Source organism: Clarias gariepinus, chromosome 16 (genome assembly GCF_024256425.1).
Source record: "Clarias gariepinus isolate MV-2021 ecotype Netherlands chromosome 16, CGAR_prim_01v2, whole genome shotgun sequence".
NCBI classification, from domain to species: domain Eukaryota; kingdom Metazoa; phylum Chordata; class Actinopteri; order Siluriformes; family Clariidae; genus Clarias; species Clarias gariepinus.
The window spans coordinates 18,166,030-18,185,381 of record NC_071115.1 but is presented as its reverse complement, the minus strand read 5'-3'; the positions used below and the strand labels follow the sequence as shown (position 1 = coordinate 18,185,381).

Sequence of the window (19,352 nt, the reverse complement as noted above, 5' to 3'; positions counted from 1 at the left end):
ACAAATTACTGTATAGCAAAACCACACAGGATTGGGACTGAACAGCTGTGTGGCCATAAGAAAACCCTTGTTGATAAGGCATATGGGGGTAAGGCTTTAGTTAGTTGGGGAGAACAGTTATGTGCCGGTTTAATAATTTACTTTAAAATAAGCTACTAATAAGTTACTGTACTTGTTCAATGTGGACAAACCCCTGCACCAATAGATATTAATTAGAAAAAACTAAACTGTATATTTATACTGGGATTAGTTATTATTTTCACAAGATGCAAGAGGGTAAAAATGTTTTCAGGGTGCATGTATATATATACAGTAAATCACTTCATGTATTTTAGGCCTCTGGAATAGCCACAGACCTTTAGCACAGAATTGTCCTGTAGGAGTCAGCAGGACATGGGCAAGCATTGTCAGAGTTTTGGTCCACTAAAAGCCGCAATCAAACGAAACAATCAAAATGCGCACATCCTGAGGAAACTGCACTCATTTCCTTATTAACGCAAAAACAATGTAAGGTTACAGAGCAACTCCAGCTATCTAAAACCCTGCCTTTTAACATTCGTCGCCTACATATTCGCACAACCCACCTAGGATTATGGCGTGCTGGCCATTGTGGCTCACTGTGGTCCTCATCTGCTTTTTAACGCTGTGTAAGGTTTTTAAAAACCACCAAATTCTAACTTTATATTTTTATCCACCTTTTAATTATATTTTAATATATATATTTCTTTTTCAACTTTTTTATCACTGTTTTCATTCTGTTTATCATCTGCAGGGCAGGATGCCAAGGCACAGCCAAGTAAGTTTACTATGTACTTTCATAGTCACTGTTGTACCCATTGCTTCTTGCATAAAACAAGTTTGCTTATATTTATATGAGATTAATTAAATGTATGTTTAGGCAGGATAGATTTCCCACTAATGTGGTTTGGGTTTTCTATAGAAATAGTATACACATTTAACTCTACACTGCTAAACCCCCAATGTTTATTTAAACTTTCCAGTGTTCTAAGTGTGGGTATTAAACCAAACAGCATGTGTCTTTACTATAAAAAAGATTGCACAAATTGGCTATAAGATATAAGAATTTTTTTCACAACTTAGTGTACCCTTCTTTCTCCAAATAAGTAAATTAAAAGCATGTCTTTGGTTACATTAAATGCCACCACAACTGAGAAGTCAACTTGTGCTATTCTTGTTAAATCAGCACTATTCTATTGAAATCTTCTAGCAATTGCTAACAAAACACAAACATGAGGGAATTCGGCTTCCCACTTAATCTGTTGAATGTGCTGAGGTCGGAAATGATATAACTTTGACCATCGAATTACTAGCAATATATTTTACATCAATGTGTTTTTAAATGGGATGGGATGGTGTTTCCAAGGTTCCCATAACATGTTCTAAGATATACAAGATATATAAGATATACCTTTATTTGTCCCACAGCGTGAAAATTTCTTTGTTACAGCAACAAAGAAAAAAATTGAGCAAAAAAATAAATAATTAAAAAATAGGGACAGTACAGTGTATAAATACAAGAGAAAATAAAACAGACAATACAATAATTGCACTTACCTGTATAAACAACAAATTGCACTAGTTCCAACAAATTGCACACGGGTAACATTGCACAGTTTAAAAAGTCATTATTGCACAGTTTCAATTGCAGTGAGCTGCACTACAATAATATTGCACAGTTTAAAATGTTATTGCACAGTTCAGCTGCAGTGAATTGCACTAGGACAATATTGCAGTTTCAAATGGTGTTTTTGTACAGTTGCTATTGTACCCAAATTTAAGATATTATAACTGGATTGTAAGGCAGTAATGCTATATTTAGGACGTTGTGATTATTGTAAAAAAATTTGATATTGCAACATTATATATGGTATACACCAGTATAAAATATGGAGACGGGATCACTGGGAGCAGCTATGATTGTACAGTCTAATAGCAGCAGGGAGAAAAGACCTTCAATATCGCTCCTTCAGACTCTAAGGATGTAACTGTTTCCTACAGGGGGTGAGACTCATTCTCCAGAAATAAAGATAGCGTAGATTTCCATCCTCCTTTCTCCTACCTCCTGCACAGTGTCCATGGGAATCCCCAGAACTGAGCTGGCCTTTTTAATCAGTTTGTCCAGTCTCTTCCTGTAGATGAGTACTTTATAGTAGATAGACCACAGAATCAAAAAGGTCTTGAGTAGTGCTCCCTGCACTCCAAAAGACTTTAGTCTCCTTAAAAGAAAGAGTCTGATCTGTCCTTTTTTATGGATTGTGTCTGTGTTGTCTGTCCAGTCCAGTTAGCTTTTTAGATGAATATCCAGGTATTTATATAAGTCCACCCTCTTAATGTCATTTCCCTGAATGTTCACTGGTGATAGAGAAGGGTGTTTGTGCTTGCAGAAGTCCACCACCAATCCCCATCCAACAGCATGTTTAAAATAAAAAGTGTTTAAATAAAAAAAGAAAAAAGTATAATTGCTTATTTTATAAAAAATTTACCAAATTTTAAAAATCTAATTAAAGATTCAAGATTTAAAGATTAATTCATTTGAATTAACTGAGACAATCACCCAGCCCTAATTAGACTGCTAGAGTAGTCTGTGTTTAATTGATCATTTAATCTGATCATTTTGATTCATAAACATTTTCTCACATTTCATACACATTTCCATCATTTTCCTTTGATTCTGTAAAGCTGCTTTGCAACAATGACCATTGGTTAAAGCGCTATACAAATAAAATGTAATTAAGTTGAAAAGCGTATGGATCTTTTCCAAACATGGCAAATGCAACTGTAATATACAGTATCTGCTACTGACTGCATCACAATAATTTAAACCAAAAAAACAAAATTATAAAATTATTTTTTAACTTGACAAGTCTAGTGAAGGACAAAAATGTTCCCCTGATGTTATTCATTTTTGTAATTTATTTTTAACCTTGCTTTTCAGCTTTCACCATTGACTTGGTGGAGCTGACCATCCTCCCAGGAACCAAAGTGCAAAGTGGCAGCAACTTAACCCTCTATTGTAAAGTCAGTGTCAGCCAGAATACACAACTCATACACACGCTGATGTTCCTGAAGGATGAGACAGTGATTTACTCCAAAAACACCAGTGACTCTTTGCTGGAGTACAGCCTAGTCCCAGCCAGGGCTGGTCACTCAGGCAATTACAAATGCCAAGTCCAAATCTTCTCAAAGGAGAGGAGCAGCAAGTCACAGAGACTCACTGTAACAGGTAAAGTTTAAAGTATAAATTATACCTAAAACTTAGGGAAATTTTTTAATATGACCTGGACAAGACCTTTGTCATGCTAAACATATGACATATATAAAATAGACGCATAACGTATCAAAGACATATGACTATTCTTCAATGCTTTGATGCACATGCTGAAAGATAGGAACAGTTAAAGAGTAGAAAATTATTGACCTTCTAGGCATATGTATTAGTATACAGTAAAAGAATAAAATAGCAATACAGTGGAACCTTTGATTGCGAGCATAATTTATACACACCAGTTTACCGAATAGAGACTCGCCCTCGACTCACCCTCGACTCACCCTCGCACAGGTGAATAAATTTATTTAACATTTTTGCTCGTCTTGCAGAATGCGTGCAAACCAGGTTACTCGCAATCTGAGGTTCCACTGTACCTAAATATAGTATTTTCTAAATGCTACAGGTAAAGTATCTTTTTTGTTGGTTTTGTATTAGAGGTAATATTGTTATAGGTTTTCATTCCATGAGTAAAATGGTATTATGCATGTGGGCTTGGGACCAGCACAGCATCCAGTGGCTGGGTTTAAGCACTGGCAGAGAATTTTACCCGGGCCTTTCGCATGATACGTGAAAAACCCACTGAGCGATTAATGCCCCCTACATTTTCAGTAATATAAATACCAAAATTGTTATTTATTTTAATACTGTGGGCAGGTACAAGCAAAAAATAATAACTTGTTGAACAGCATTTAAAAAACAGTCCTTTTGAGACAAGTTGTAAAATCTAGGGAAAAGGAAATGTTAGGGGCAGAGTTCACAGACTGTGCTGTGTTTTGCAGGACTTTCTATAAATATAAACTTTTACTTTAGCCCATGCCCAAAATACAGATACAGAAATTAATAGCTTGACCACCAAACAGGTACAGATTGTGTAATTATGATACACCCCTTATGCACACGAATTATTAACCAAACAGAAGCGTCCCAAACCAAGCTTCCTCTGCAAGTTCACTGTTGAAGTAAATGTTTAAATATTGGTAACTTTTATGTTTATTAGAAACCAGGCAAGCACAAGTATTGTGTTGAAAAACTGATCTTAGCTTTCATCCACATTAGTACAATTGGATTTGAGCCAAATAGTACATATAAGTTACAAGTTTGTCTGACAATTTCTGTACCCATGCAGGCCTGCAGACACCAAAGCTGAAAGTACAGGCCAAAACTGTGACTGAGGGTGATACACATGCTGTCACATGCAGTGCACCAGAGGAGATCGGTGGCTTGTATTTCATCTTTTACAAGAACGATGAAGAGTTTTTCTCTGGCCCTAACAAAGACAATACAGTAACGCTTCCAGTAAAATTTGATAGCCCAGGAAAATTCTCATTTTACTGTAAATACACGCTTATGCTACATCCCCTTGCAGGCAGCTCAACCAACAGCAACATTGTGAACATCTTAGTTCGAGGTAAAGACTCCAAAACTTTAAGCATGTCTTCTATTCGGCTTTGCTGTAAACTGTGTCTTTGTTTGCTGGTCATTTAGGAACAACTAGCAAGTTTTAACCATTCAGTTTTCTAAACATTTAAATGTAGTTATTGATACCACATTGCACTTCCATTTTTGCTATTTCTGTTTAATTTTTAGAACTGGAAATAACACCATCAATAAGAATTTCCCCCAATACAGCTGTTGTGGAGGGGGACCGGGTGCACATTTACTGCAATGTTTCAGGTTACTCCCGAAAAGACATAGAAGTCTTCCTCACCAAAGACACTGTGTTACTTAAACTCGATAAATCATTCAGTTACAGCTTTGAGGTAACAGCAAATGCCTCTGGAGAATATGTATGCAAAATTGAAAGGGATAATGTTCAGAAGAGCTCCAAGGCCAAGCTGCAGGTAGCAGGTAACTATTCATTTACACAAAGACTTCCTATACAAGCAGAGCTTAGAAAGCTTTACTTACTTCATATCACTAATTACAATTTCTTCTCTAACACTTAGAGTTGTTCTCAAGACCTGTTCTAACTATGACTCCAAATGATGTGTTCGAGGACCAACAATTCAACCTGAGCTGCAGAAGTTATAATATCTCTAAAAAGCAAATCGCTCCTACAGATGTGAAGTACAGTCTGTATAAAGACGAGAAACTTCTAACAGCTGGACACATCTTCAGCACTTCAGCAAGTAAAGTCAGCAGTGGAAATTATTACTGTAAGGCTGAAGCTAAGGGCATCACCAAAGCCAGCACACCATTGGTTATTAAAGTTAAAGGTAAGTAAACAAAATAGCTTTTTTTTATATGTGATGTTAATATTTAGTATGGGGACAATTAATTAATGATTTTATGTCACTGTGTCATATACAGTATGTGGTAGGATCTAAACATTTTTTATTATATTATGGCCAAATAATTACTGACTATATGCCAGTATGTGTTTAATGTACAATAGCTACTATATGTAGAATGAAGGAGAAAAGAAAAGACACCCTCCTTCAATTCTATATACAGTATTTACTTACCAGAGTCTAACTAACAATCATTTGATTTTCACCAACATCTAAAAACTGCCACGTAACCCCCCAGACAGAGCGTCTATTAATATTTGGTCTTAGGAATAGTTATTTTGACACTGTCCTCTGTTTCCTGCAGAGTGCATGGTTCATTTCCTGATTTTGTATTTTGTTCACTCCCTAACTGTAAAAAGGTTCAGCTTTCTTTTTTTATCATATTGTACTTACACGTCGTGGATGGTAAAAGAGTTTGAAGAAATAGTTGGATCAGCTTCAATATAATCAGTGATATTATTTCAGGTTGAAGCCTACGTACATATCTGTCTGTCTTTCTGTACAGCAGTAACTTATTAATACAACGCCCTGTTAATAATTACGCCTTGTTAATTCTTTAATCGTCAGCCAAACACACTTCCAGTTCGGTAATTAGAGAGTGAATCACAGATGAGAAATCAAAAAATGAGATCAGAAAAGATTAAGTTTTGTCTTAAAACACATCCAGAGCATTAAAATTCCCTTCAACACTGTTATTTCAGCGGTAAAGTGTTTGTTTATTTTGGACAAGTAGCTTATTAGTAGCTTATTTTAAAGTAGAATATTCAATCTGGCTGATAACTGTTCATAACATCGCTTTTATTCAAGATTTAGATTTGCAGATTTCTAAGTAGGCTACTGCAAAAATATAATTAAATTCTGTCCAGCCAGTTTTGCATGATGCAATTTTGTTTTAACAGATATTTTTATAGCGATTATGCAGGCCAGGCAATCTGTGCCAGATGCATTTATATCTGCTCTAACCCATGTTTTATCTCATAGTGTTATTTTCCATTAGTGCTTGTTATTAACTCCATGGTTTCGGAACGTATGAGACAAACTGGTTATTAAAAAAAAAAAAACACAGAAAGAATAAACATATGTTGATCTGTCCAGATATATTAGAAGGTTCAGTTTTCATAGTCTACTTTTCTTTTTTTGGGAAGTAAAAATGCTGTGTTGCATTTTTGTTGTTGTTGTTGTTTTGTAGTTTCTTGAAGATATTTTCGGTTAAGTGTCTTTTGCATACTCTGTCTATACACGGTAAACTATTGCATTCATTGGCTGGAAAACAATGTACAGACAAATCCTTTGCTTTATTTCTATAGATAGGAGTAATAGTATTATTGTCTCAGCTGTGAGATTTCCACACATGCGATACATTTAAATGTCGTTAATGTGCATACTGTGTCAATGGTAAATTTGTTAAAATTAATTTGGATCATTTCTTAAGATAAACCCCACCTGAAAAGCTCCACACTCTGAAGATATTTTGTCACAACAGAGTATAGATTTCCATTGTTTTTTTTCCGTTGATATAATACAGTAATATATAATATTGCTTAATCACTAATTTAAAAATTAGGCGTTCTGGCCATTTAGTCAAAATCATTAGTATATGTTTTATCTCCCTTGCCATCACACTGAGCCACATTCCCACAGTATTGTACAAGACAACATAATAAGGATAACACAAGGATACAACTTATGTTTTTTTATTTCTTTAAAGGAGCACAAAATATTAGGAAAGTCAATCATAGGAATGGCTGCTCAGGTATTTCACAGCCTGTGTGATGATTCTGAGATACTTCTTTTAATGTTTTGCACAACCTGTCATTCCAGATGTGTAATCAATCAGGAAACTATTTAAGATACTGTTTTTTTTATTTCTGGTGGAGGGTTGCTCATGTCCAGGGGGATCTCTCTGAAATAAGGTTTTGCAGGGTGGGATGTGTGACACATTTCGAAATTGATAGAGAAAGTAAAAGAGGAAGAAGTCTCTATGTGATGGTAGGAGAGTAATACAGAGGAATGAGACATGTGGCTGATGAAATACGGGTCACAATTTTTGGACACTGGTTGTCATGGTTTCACTGTGAAATAAGAATGCCAAAGTGTGTACCAAAACGTAATGCGGTTCACTGTTTTATTTATAGTTTCATTTGGGGAAAAAACAGGTGTATTATTTTTTGTTTTTGTTGTTTTTATTTGTTGTTATGTGATGTTACTGTAAGTTGTCAATATAGGGAAATTAATATTCTCAAAGTGATGAGTTCATAGTGATGAGTGTGAAAGGAGAGAAAGCATAATCCATGCAAAAATCTACTACTGTACATCACATTTCTCTGCATTTAAATATTTTCATAACTGTTATACCATAATTCATATGGTGCAGTGCTCCTATATATTTTACTTACATTGTATTTTACATTTTTGAAGCTGTTCTTCATTACAAATTTTAAAGAAATGTGTAGAATAGTGATAATGTTTTATTTTATTTTAAATTATTCTTTGCAATACAATAAATAAAAATGTTCAGTATATATATAGTGCATAAAATGGTAATACTGTATAATTATTTACTGAAAGATGAACTGTTAAAATCTCATTATATAACATTTTCCAGAAAACCCTCACAACACTCAGGTATTTTGCCAAAGGTAATATTTTCGTCCCCCTGTTGGTCAGTGGTACCAATATGTTCCCACAGTTTCACAATCATAGTTGTTGTTGTTTTTTGTGATATTGACAGAAATAGATTTACAGGGTTTCAGCGCATCTTTCAGCAAATGGTTATATTGCAATTTGTATTAAACACTTCTGAAATGTTTAGTGTGCTGCAAACAATAATTTACAACAAAAGAAAACAAAGTTGCAACCAATAGAACATAAAAACTAAAGCAAATACAATAAAATAGTGCTGCATCATATAAACTGTGGTTCAGTAGTTATAAAATGATGTTACTGCAGAGAACTGTAATGTACAGTAAACATTTTCACAAGGATTGATCTCTTCTTTCATGTTCATCCAGCCACAGGTTTTTTTTTTTATCCCACACTTTTTTTTTTAATGCATTGTCGTGCCAGACATGATGTCACTTACAGAAGCCGTTCAATACAAAATTTAAGTAGCAATTACAAGCAAACAAACAAAAAAACAAACAAATAACTAAATAAATAAATAGTGTATGTAAGACAACACACCCCTTTTTTTCTTTCTAAAATTTTAAGCCATGGATAAAACAGTGGACCTTCCTGCAGTAACACTTACTGTAACTCCTAACCTAAGCTGCTGGGAAGATTACATGGGTTTCAATAACTGCAAGTTTCCCGAGGGTTAGAGTACCAAGGCCAAAGTACCAGCTCTCCACCACTACTGCACTAACTTGATCAAAAAATTTAGGTTTATGATTAGATGCAATTTTGGTCACCTAAGTACCTAAAATGTGTTGTTGTTGTTGTTATTGTTGTTGGTGGTGGTGGTGGTGGTTGTGGTGCTGGTGGTGGTTTTTTTTTTTTGTGATAAGGGAATTTTCCTTAGCCATCTTTCCCCGAAAGCCATAGTTGTTCAGTCTTTTTTTATCTGCTTTGATGAACATGAACATTTAATGTTTACAGAGGTCTATAGGTCAAAGGATGTAGCGCCTGTGGTTTTGCCTTATATCTCTAAGCATTAATGTTAGCATTAAAGCACTAAACTTGGATTAAAAATTTTTATGTTTTTGTGATGCCCACTTCTGTAAAGATTCGCTAATGTCTTAAATGCTCTATAGTACATTTGTAAATAATCCTTCACACTGCTAAAAGGTGTACTTCAAATTGTTTGTAGAGGGGCATATAACCTTCGCAAGATTCATCTGCACAAAAGTTGCTTCTCTGATCATGGCAGATGTCCATTCTTCATGATTAACTAATCTTGTGCATTTATTTAGTAATACATGGCTGCTGCTAATTATGCTCTTAATTATTGTCTATGCTCTTAATTATTATCTTAATTTCACACCTGGTTTCTGAATGTAGGTTTACTTTTAAGGGGAAAACTGTTACATGATTTCTTTCTTTCCTTTCTTCCTTCTTTCCTTCCAGTTATGTTAATTGTTTGTTTATAGAAGTTGGTGATGACCAAATACGTTTTATCACTTGTGCTGATAAATAAATATTCTTCCCATTACTGCATATCCCTTTTCCTTATATTGTTTATCTTCATTCTTTTTGTCTGCTCTCCCAGTTCCTGTTTCAGCTCCAGTCATTCGCACGAAAGGAAAGATGATCATAGGACAGCAGTTTCAGCTCCAGTGTGAGAGTCAATATGGAGCGTTTCCTATCACCTACACCTTACTGAAGTTCCAAAAGGAAATGAAACAAATTACACTGACTGGTCCTAATCGTATTGCTTCATTCAACATCACTCTCAGTTACAAAAATGAGAGCCACAGCTTCAGCTGCATAGCTGAGAACGCGGGGGGACGCTACAAAAAATCTAGTTCATTTCTCAATGAACCAGTCATAGGTAATGATTTAATGATTCATAGTCATGCAAAAGCAAGTCTAAGCATCATTTAAAATGAGGTAATAATGTGTTTAAAAAGGATATAAATGCAGATGGAAGCAGTTGAAGCCAGAAAAAAAAGGAAGAACAAAAATGCAGGAACATGACGATTTAACTTTCTTGTGGGTCTGAGGCTGACTTATGCCTTACCAATGCCTTACCAATATTTTTTATTTATCTTCAGTAACGGCCTGGTTAGGGTTTTTCAGTAAATTAAATTTTTCCTTTTAAAAAAAGGCTCAGGTTTAAGCCACACCCACTTAATATTTTATCTGAATACAGATGCAGATACAGATATTTGAAGTTAAAATAAATACACACTGTCAAGACACTAAAATACATGTTTTTATTTTTAAGAAAATATAATGAAAAGCAAGGAGGCTGTGATTATTATTATTATTTTGTTTATTTTTTTATTTTTTTTTATTATTATTATTATTACAAACTCCCCATGACTGTCATTTCCATGTCCTTTCCCTCTAGCCATTATAAACCTAACAACATAAAAGTTAATGCAACCAAACAAATATATTAAAATAAGTAATAAGTAATAAGAATAGTTTGGTTTGTGTTTGTTCAGTTCTTCATCACACACTTCTCTCTTTTTCCTATACCCACTAGAAACTGTGTCCATACCAGACTTGACTTATGACACTAAGGATTACATGGTGACCGAAGGTGTGAGACTCAGTCTCATCTGCAGTGTGCAGCAAGGAACATTACCGATAACCTTCACTTGGTACCGCAGTGGAGTTGCAAAGCCACTGAACACCACAAAGATTAGCAAAAAACAGGGAGTTTACATCATCAAGTCCATAACCCGTGAAAATGAAGGAAGATACTACTGCCACGCTTCCAATGGTGCGGATGTGACAAAGAGCAGTCTTCAGGTCACCATCAGAGGTCATATTTCACCCATTTTATATTACATTATTAATGTAAAGGGATAAAACAACACTGGACAGGTGTAAAAAAGTTGATTATTTCTCCAATGACAGCTCAACCCAAAAGGTTTTATTCCTCTAACACCAGGGCAGTCTGCAACTCACAATTATTTATTAATTACTTTATTTAATATAAAATAATTAATGTTTCATGTCATATTCTTTCAAATATCTTTTATCACTTACATCACAGCAGCTATACATTTTCCCCTCATCAGTCTCTTTTTTACATATTTAAGTAAACAAAAACAAAACCTTTTATCCTAAAAACACCAATGCATGAAGATGTCAAGGAAAATCTGTTAAAAACACTGACTACGGGGACTTCATTCAAAATTATCCTGTAGAACATAAGCCATACAAGATCCTGTCTAAGGTTGTTACTGTACATTTACAAGACAAGTAGCAAACCAGAACTACTTTCAGATCTCCTGCTAAAAAAGGTTACATAAAACCAAAACTAAAAGTTTTTAACTGTGGCCATTAAAAACTAAAGCAGTGATTTTAAATACCATTGAATACCAAATCATTCACTAAGATGGGCTGTAGAGCAGATGTTTTATATGAACCTAACCTGTATAATGAACTTGTATTATGTGTTTTCATATGATTAATATAATCAATTGCTTTTTATGGATAATAATTAATAATTAAACATAATAATAATAATAATAATAATAATAATAATACAAGACCCTGTCTAATGTTTGTTCATTCGTTCATTCATTCATTCACACGTCTTCATTTTTTTGTTTAGGGTCATGTGTATCCAAAGATTTTTTCAGCAACATTGGCATAAGGCCAGAATACACAGTGCTGACGGAAAGTTTTCAAACCCTTTAAAGTTTTCTACATTTTGTTATTATAAGGCACAGGTAGACTTCAACCAAGTTGTAGAAGCATCTCCAGGGCCACTGATAGGAGTAGAATGTGTCAGAGCTCAACTGCAAGTGTCATAAAAAGAGAAAGAATATGAATACTTATGTAAATGGGATATTTCAGTCTTTTTTTTAATAAATTAACATGAAATTAGAAACACCCTTTTTATCTTTATAATTGTGGAGGATTGTGTGTAGAAAGATAAAGACAAAAGGATTTGAATCTAGTTTAAGATATATAACAAAAAATGTTATATGAAATATAACAAAATTTAAAAACCTTAAACTGGTTAGAAAACTTTCCATCAACAATATATGTATATGTATTTAAAATATAAAATAACCACTTTTCACTGACTAGTGTGAATACAGTAACATAATATTTGACCTCTCGTTAATGCATGTTTTATATTTCCTGTACAGTGAACTTGGCAAACTGGAAGAAGGCTCTCGTTGGTGTGTCCTGTATACTACTTTTGGTGCTCGTTGTCATTATTCTTATCATTTTTCTCAAGAAAGCACATACTCCACAGAGAAGAAAAAGAGCAGTTGAGTTGTCTGTGTAGGTGTTTCTTAGTTGATGGTTTAGCCCATTTCAGATGAATTAATATAAAATGATTTTAACTGCATTAATGAATCCTCACTCTTTCCCTTTTTAGAAAGCCTGCAAGGACTAAGTCTAACGATCCCATGAGGGTGAGTCTGACTCTTGACATTGAGGACAATACTACAGGAAATGGTAACTTTTATGTTACATTAATACATAAAAAGTCCACTGAACATTGTTCTTGCTTTTTTCGTTGCAAAAAATGTTGTTTAACCCATAACAGAGTTATTTATTTATCATTGTTTTAGTAACACATTGTACCTAAATGTTTTCATGAGCCAAATTGCAGCTAAAATATCTGCCAGAATTACATCTTTGGCTGATTTCCTGTAAACACACATGCCTATTGATAAACACTAAATCACCAATACATTACCACACAAATTTTACCAAATCTCTATTAAAGGCACAAGTTTAGTCATTTCACTAAGCTGAAATAAAGCTAACGACTAAAGCGAAAAGAGGCTTGTTCCTTTTATAGAGTGCCATTACTTTTGTCCTAATTAAAATTTGTATTAAAATTCTGAATTGTACTTTGTGATACCCAACAAAAGATAAACTTAATTTCAGGTGTCCTTCTAGGATACAAATGCTTTGCCCAAGAATTTTATTTTCATAAATATCACAATTATACAGTACACAATGCACTGTATTTATAAATGCATATGTTCATACAGTATCTATGCTATACAACCAAATGTATGTACCTGAGCATCACACCATACTTTTTCAAATGGTTGCCACGAGGCTACAACCCCAATTCCAAAAAAGAATTCCAGTTGGATATTTGACCACTGTTTTTAGCAAGACTGGTCATGTTCAATTAAACTTCTTGGTTTGCTGGCACTGAGCTCATTTTTAAGCATGGTCTCCTCACTTTAGGTAGGGTTGAGGCTAAATTTAGCCTGCTTTATCAATTACACAACAAGCTCTGTGTGTTTGGGATCACTGACTTTTGGAATATTCTATTTCTTCCACATTTCAGCCTTCTAGCTGATAATTTGAGGTTATGCCAAGGAATATTATTTAGTCCTTTTTCTAAATTAGTCCATATTCCTTGTGCAATGTGCCAGTTCCACTAGCAATAAAACAGCCCCAAAGCATGATGCTACCACCACCATGCTTAACAGATGGTACAGTGTTCTTAAGGTTGGCCTTTACTCCTTCAAACAAATGTCTGGTCAAAATGTTCCCAACACTGATTTTTTTTTCTGTGGTTTACTGCAAAATGTAGTCAAGCTTGAAGGTGTACTTTGGCATGGGCTTGTTTTTTCGAATACAGTTTGGAAAATACAGTTGTTTAAACTGAAATGCTTAAACATTCCTGATTTATGTATCACGCCTTTTCTCAGCTTTGCACTGAGTTCTTTAGAGTCTTCCATTGTACTGTGTGTTGGTCATTCCAATGACTGCTATCAAACAAAAGCATTTTAGGTTGCCAGAGGGAATCGTCAGCTGTTGTCTGGAAAGAAAGTTGAATAGCCTTAGACTGGAAAAATACATATTTTGGTTTAGTAAAGTGGTAGAATTAATAACAGGACGATGCTTTTTGTTTCTCACAGCCACTCCTGGTATTATGGGCCGAAACGTGTGGAGCGACCATGTATCAAGCTCAGGTACAAATTAAGATATCTCTAGACTGCAAATGTATACCTAGCATTTATTTCCCCGTAATAGCATGAACAAATGAGTGCAATAGCAATAAACATTCACTAATAATAGTGTAATAATGAAAGGTCTAACTGTATATACCGTAGAATCTGATGAAGAGAAGGACAACGAAGAGTCTGAGAAACCTCAACATGGTGGTGAACCACTCATACAGAATGTGGACAATGGAGGAGGTGAGCTGCTGCAATTGCATCATGATGAATTGGGAAATTTACTCGGATATAAATATAACTGTTAATGCTTAATGAGCACTTGTGGGTTCATGCGCATGCGAATATGCCTTCCAACCCTTGTATGTTGCCTGTATCTGTATCTCATTAGGGCATGTTATGCATGATACAGACACAGTGAAAGGTGAATTCCCAGACACCACACAAGGTGAGAGCAAATGCCTAAATTTCACAAAAATATTACATTTTTAAAGTGACTAATCAGTTTCTACTGATCAAAAGATAGAATTGTGAACGGTTTCAGCATTTTCAAGCATGCTGCAGGCACCAGGTGTCATTTCCTGTCCTGGTAGTGGGACTACTTCCTGTTTTCACAATTGACCATTGAGACTCCTCTCGTTTTGAGGCAGAACACATTGCCATTGTTTCACTTACAAAAATAAACCCTTAAGGGGTATTTTTCCTTTAGTGATTAATAGGTTGTGTAAGTCCTAATTCTTTTGGTACGTGCATGGAACACAACAGTGTTAGCACAATAATGGCTTGGAGAATGGTGATTTATTATCCAGCAGTGGCTGCATCTGAAAGGAAATAGATTAGCTACACACACACTCATTACTGTGGAACGAATGCAAAACAAGGCCAAAGCAAATGCCTTACACCCAATTCCTCAACACTTGATTGAAAACAGCAAGGTGGGTGGGGCTGTACAATTAATTATTCATTATTTTCATTTCTAACCCTTATTTATTCTTATTCTCTCATTCTTTTTTTGTAGATGAATCAGATCAAGTGCATGTAAGTAAAGCAACAATAATGAATCAAGACACATAAACCAACCAACATACAACATCACACTTAAGAAGGAATAAGGTGCAGTGACTAGTTGTGCTCTAGCAATACCAGTAAGCCCATTTATATGAGGTTTGGTGGTAGCATGGCTTCAGAGATGGGAGTTTGAATCTCCCCCTGGTTGGTGGGTTTCCTCTGAATACTCTGGTTTCCCCCACAGCGTGGAGACATCCATTGTAGGCAAATTGGCAGTCCTCAGCAATGTAACTTCCCCTAAAACAATAGCATGGAGTAAAGTCATAGGTTGTCCTATGCGTAGTGACATTAGCTTTAAGGAATGGTTGGAGGTACATAAAGCTCTGGCTTCCAGAGTCTACAGCTGGCACACAGTTTATTCATTTTAATTTGGTAGCTTTGTTAGTTAAGCTATCTTTCTTGGTCCAGTTATATAGTATAATGATTAAAATTAATTGTAAATGTACCAAATACTCACACAAGAAATAATAAAATTTTAAATGCAAGAAATGTAATTCCTGCCCCAATGGACCTCTATTAGAGCTTGATTTTCATTTTTGCCCACTAGGTCCCAATCTAACAATTTAAATGGGTCTGTGAACACGTTGCTCTGCACTTTCAGCATATAAAGTGGTTACTAAATCAGTAAGACTAATGCTTATTTGTCAAATAGCTGCAAGTTAGAAACAAAATAGGTGATTAATATTTTGCACAGAATTGTGAATCGGGCCTTTTTAGACTGGTATGTGTTAAAGGGCTAATACAGTAATTGGCAAAAGATGGTGCGTCTTGTTGTGATGTTTTGTTGGTACCGGAGGTTATTTGCTTATGTACAGTAGTTGGTGAGAACCACACACCTATGATGTACACGCTTATAAAGAAAAACACAGATATGAAAAAGGGTGTACTTTTTTTTACCCCTGACTAAGTAAATATGATGCCCCGATACACTTAGATGAAAGCAGATTTGTGAAAGGAGAAGCTAGAAGAATTTTAAAAGTTAAAATTGAAATGCCTGGAACACACACAAAAAACACAGGCCTGTAACACACACACAAAAAGCAGTTGGCCAATAAGAAAAAATGAAAAATGGAACTAATAAACTGAGCAGCAAAAGCAAAAATCCCAGCATAAAAAAAAAATGATCAGTGAAAGAAAAGTTGAGTATAATAATGTAATCAATTGCGAATTTATTTTCGTTTGAGCATAGTTTTTTTTGTTTGTTTTTGCTTGCAATAGTTTTAGTCACTTTCATTTTATTTGCTTCTGTTTAGTTTATACAACACAAATCTAAATCCATACACTTGCCCCTATGGACACTTCTTTTTGAATTCTATTTTAGTAAATTTAGTACATTTTGAAGCTTAAATTTCTTTAGATTTATATATTTTTATTTTATTTCATATTTCTATTTCTCTGTTAGATTTTTTTTAATATTATTTAATTGTACTCTAGTGCAATTTACTTTTTCAGAGAGAAATAATTCCTTCTTTTTAGGTAGGCTATTGTATAAGTATTTCACTGCATATCATACTGTGTATACCTTATGGATAGGCTGCTAATAAGTAAGAACAAAAAAGAAATCAAATATGTATCAGCACAATAATAAATGAATATATAAAACGAGACAAAATGCTACATATTCGTCATTTGACGATTAAATAATACATTGCACCATAGCTATAGTGTCCCACAGTACATAAGCATAAAGCTGTGACCCCACAATCATAACGTCTATTGGCTAATGAAACAAAATAACCCAGTAAGTGAATTCAGATCACATGGTTGTTTTTGTATCTCTTCCGCAGACTGATCCAGAGTATGTCCAGCTTAACAGCTGTCAACAGGAACCTGAGTAGATGCCCTCTTCTTTAGACACACCACATGTAACTCACGTGTAATTTATTTGGCTTCCGCTCCAGCTCCACCTGCCTGCAAGTGAGAAGACCCTGCTCTTGTGTATTGTATACACTTCAGTAGGCAGGGTCATTTTTGTATATGTTGTGAATTAGTGGTTGCATAAATCATTAAATTTCCTATACATTTGAACAGCTGAGAATAAAGTCCCTGCTTTAATCAAGACTCAAATCTTCATGTCTCTTGTATATAAGGATGTAGGAAATGTTCCATGTAAAACATGAAAAATGATGATTAGGATAAGGCTTTTTAAAACCCACTATTATGTAGAGCCCACTAAATGTAATATTTATCCTACATATGACCATATAATCTATATGATGTTTTTTTTTATTTGAGAAGTGACTTGCTCATTTTACGTTTCCCCAAAAAAAACAGTTATTTAAATTAAAATTATTCAGTAATCATAGGAAATCCATATTTCTTAGGCAAGATTAAAGTCTAAAAATACAATGGGTTACATATGAAAATGTAGAAACTATTGAAAGGCAATAATTAGTACTTAGTTTTTATACAAAAATAATATTTTACATTTCTTTTTTTATTTAGGATCTAATTTCCACTTATTCCACTAATATAATAAATTAGAAAGACAGTACTTTAATACAAGCTAGATTTAGACTTTATAATGAATTTTTTTTATACTGGTTAGATTTATATCTTCCTGCACAGGGTTATTTATAATACATTCCTATTAAAACAAGGTTCTTATGTATCTATATTTGCCAACTCGTATGGAAAGTTATGAATTAATAATGCAGTATCATGACTTGTTTATTTTGGGTAGTTAGAACATTATGTACATCCTATTTTACAACTGTTTTCGATCGCTCTCTCTAGCTCTCGCTTGCTCTCGCTCCCTCTCTGACTTGTAACTTGAACCTGACCCTCGTTAATGTGAAGTAGGATTCATGTCCTCCTGTTGGCTGTGCTGCTAAAATAGACACACTGACCCCTGTGAAATGCATTCTGGGAATATTCTGCCCTCTACTTTACCTTATGCGGGTAATATGTGTAAGACTGTCCTGCATTATGAGTTCTCAGATTTGTGACAACAAGCTCCACTTTCACAGATACGTTATTCACACTTACCACACCACATATTTTCTGTGCTAATTGTTAACAACCAGGAATACTCTTACATGCTTGAATTCAATGCTTGAGACATGTTGTGCTCCAGCGATCAAGGTTATGTTTCCAATCAAGTCAATGCACCAATCTTGTGTGCACTTGTTACATGTTAGGAACCCTAATTGAAATTTTTCTTTTTTTCCCCTAATTTTCTAGATAAAACATAAATAAATATTCTTATAAATTTAGCTTGACACAAGAATTTTCTAGCAATGTAAAAAAAAAAAATGATTATTATTATTATTATTATTATTATTATTATTATTATTATATTTACCAGTACATCAGTCAGTCATCTGTCATATCTCACACCATAATGGGGAAATGGGGTACCAGGCAATGTTTTTTTGGTTTCTATTTGATTATATTCATTGTGCCACTGCCACATCATTACAGATTTAAACAATTGCATAAAGGAGCAAATACAGTACATTGCAAAAGTCCGAACTACCTTTTATTTCCTCAGATTTTGCTTCCAAACAGAAAGACCTTCTTGTATTTTTTTATGCAGTCTTGGAGAATAGTTCCCCAAAACTCCTGAAGGGTGTTTTTTGGCAAGTTTTTATCTCTGACCAGTTTCATAGGAATGTTTTTGTATGTTAAGCCACTCAGTGACCTATGAATCATTTAAGCATAAAAACATCTAACTTAAGGCATGAACCAGTGAGAAACAGGTGCCGATGATGACAGATGATCTGAGTGGTTGGAACAGACGAGAAGGGAAATGAGGTTGCTGCAGAGGTTGTTACATTTAATTTGAAATTGTATCTTTAGGCACTTTGCAGCCTATCACACTCACTCACTCAATCACTCATCTTCTATACCGCTTTATCCTGTATTCAGGGTCACCAGGGACCTGGAGCCTATCCCAGGAGGCTTAGGGCACGAGGCAGGGTACACCCTGGACAGGGTGACAATTCATCACAGGGCCAGCCTATCACAGTCAAACCTATTTCTTTTATTTACATTATTTAAATTAAAATCAATATGAAGAAATGAGAATGAGAAATGGCTCGAGACTTTCGGCCTATACATAATAATGTGAAGGTTAGGTGCATTTAATTGAATGGATTTTATACACTGCCCAGCCAAGAAAGCCCCACCTGAATTTAACTAAGC

The 19,352-nt window shown here is 34.6% G+C and overlaps 1 protein-coding gene across 3 annotated transcripts; it reads left to right on the top strand.

Annotated features, from left to right (window-relative positions):
* The first annotated feature begins 521 nt into the window (after positions 1-521).
* pecam1a (platelet and endothelial cell adhesion molecule 1a) lies at positions 522-17,267 on the top strand. 3 transcript variants are annotated; one of them, XM_053515328.1, is made up of 15 exons: positions 522-647; positions 773-796; positions 2,957-3,244; positions 4,416-4,697; positions 4,877-5,137; positions 5,236-5,505; positions 9,788-10,069; positions 10,730-11,011; positions 12,354-12,492; positions 12,590-12,626; positions 14,100-14,153; positions 14,295-14,381; positions 14,530-14,586; positions 15,157-15,176; positions 16,994-17,267. In XM_053515328.1, the coding sequence occupies exons 1-13, from the start codon at positions 593-595 to the stop codon at positions 14,557-14,559; spliced, it is 2,091 nt and encodes a 696-aa protein (XP_053371303.1). In that variant the 5' UTR covers positions 522-592; the 3' UTR covers positions 14,560-14,586; positions 15,157-15,176; positions 16,994-17,267. The 3 variants fall into 3 exon arrangements, with proteins under 3 accessions (XP_053371303.1, XP_053371302.1, XP_053371301.1); XM_053515327.1 differs by having other exon boundaries at positions 12,590-12,663; XM_053515326.1 differs by having other exon boundaries at positions 12,590-12,669.
* The last annotated feature ends 2,085 nt before the right edge of the window (positions 17,268-19,352 follow it).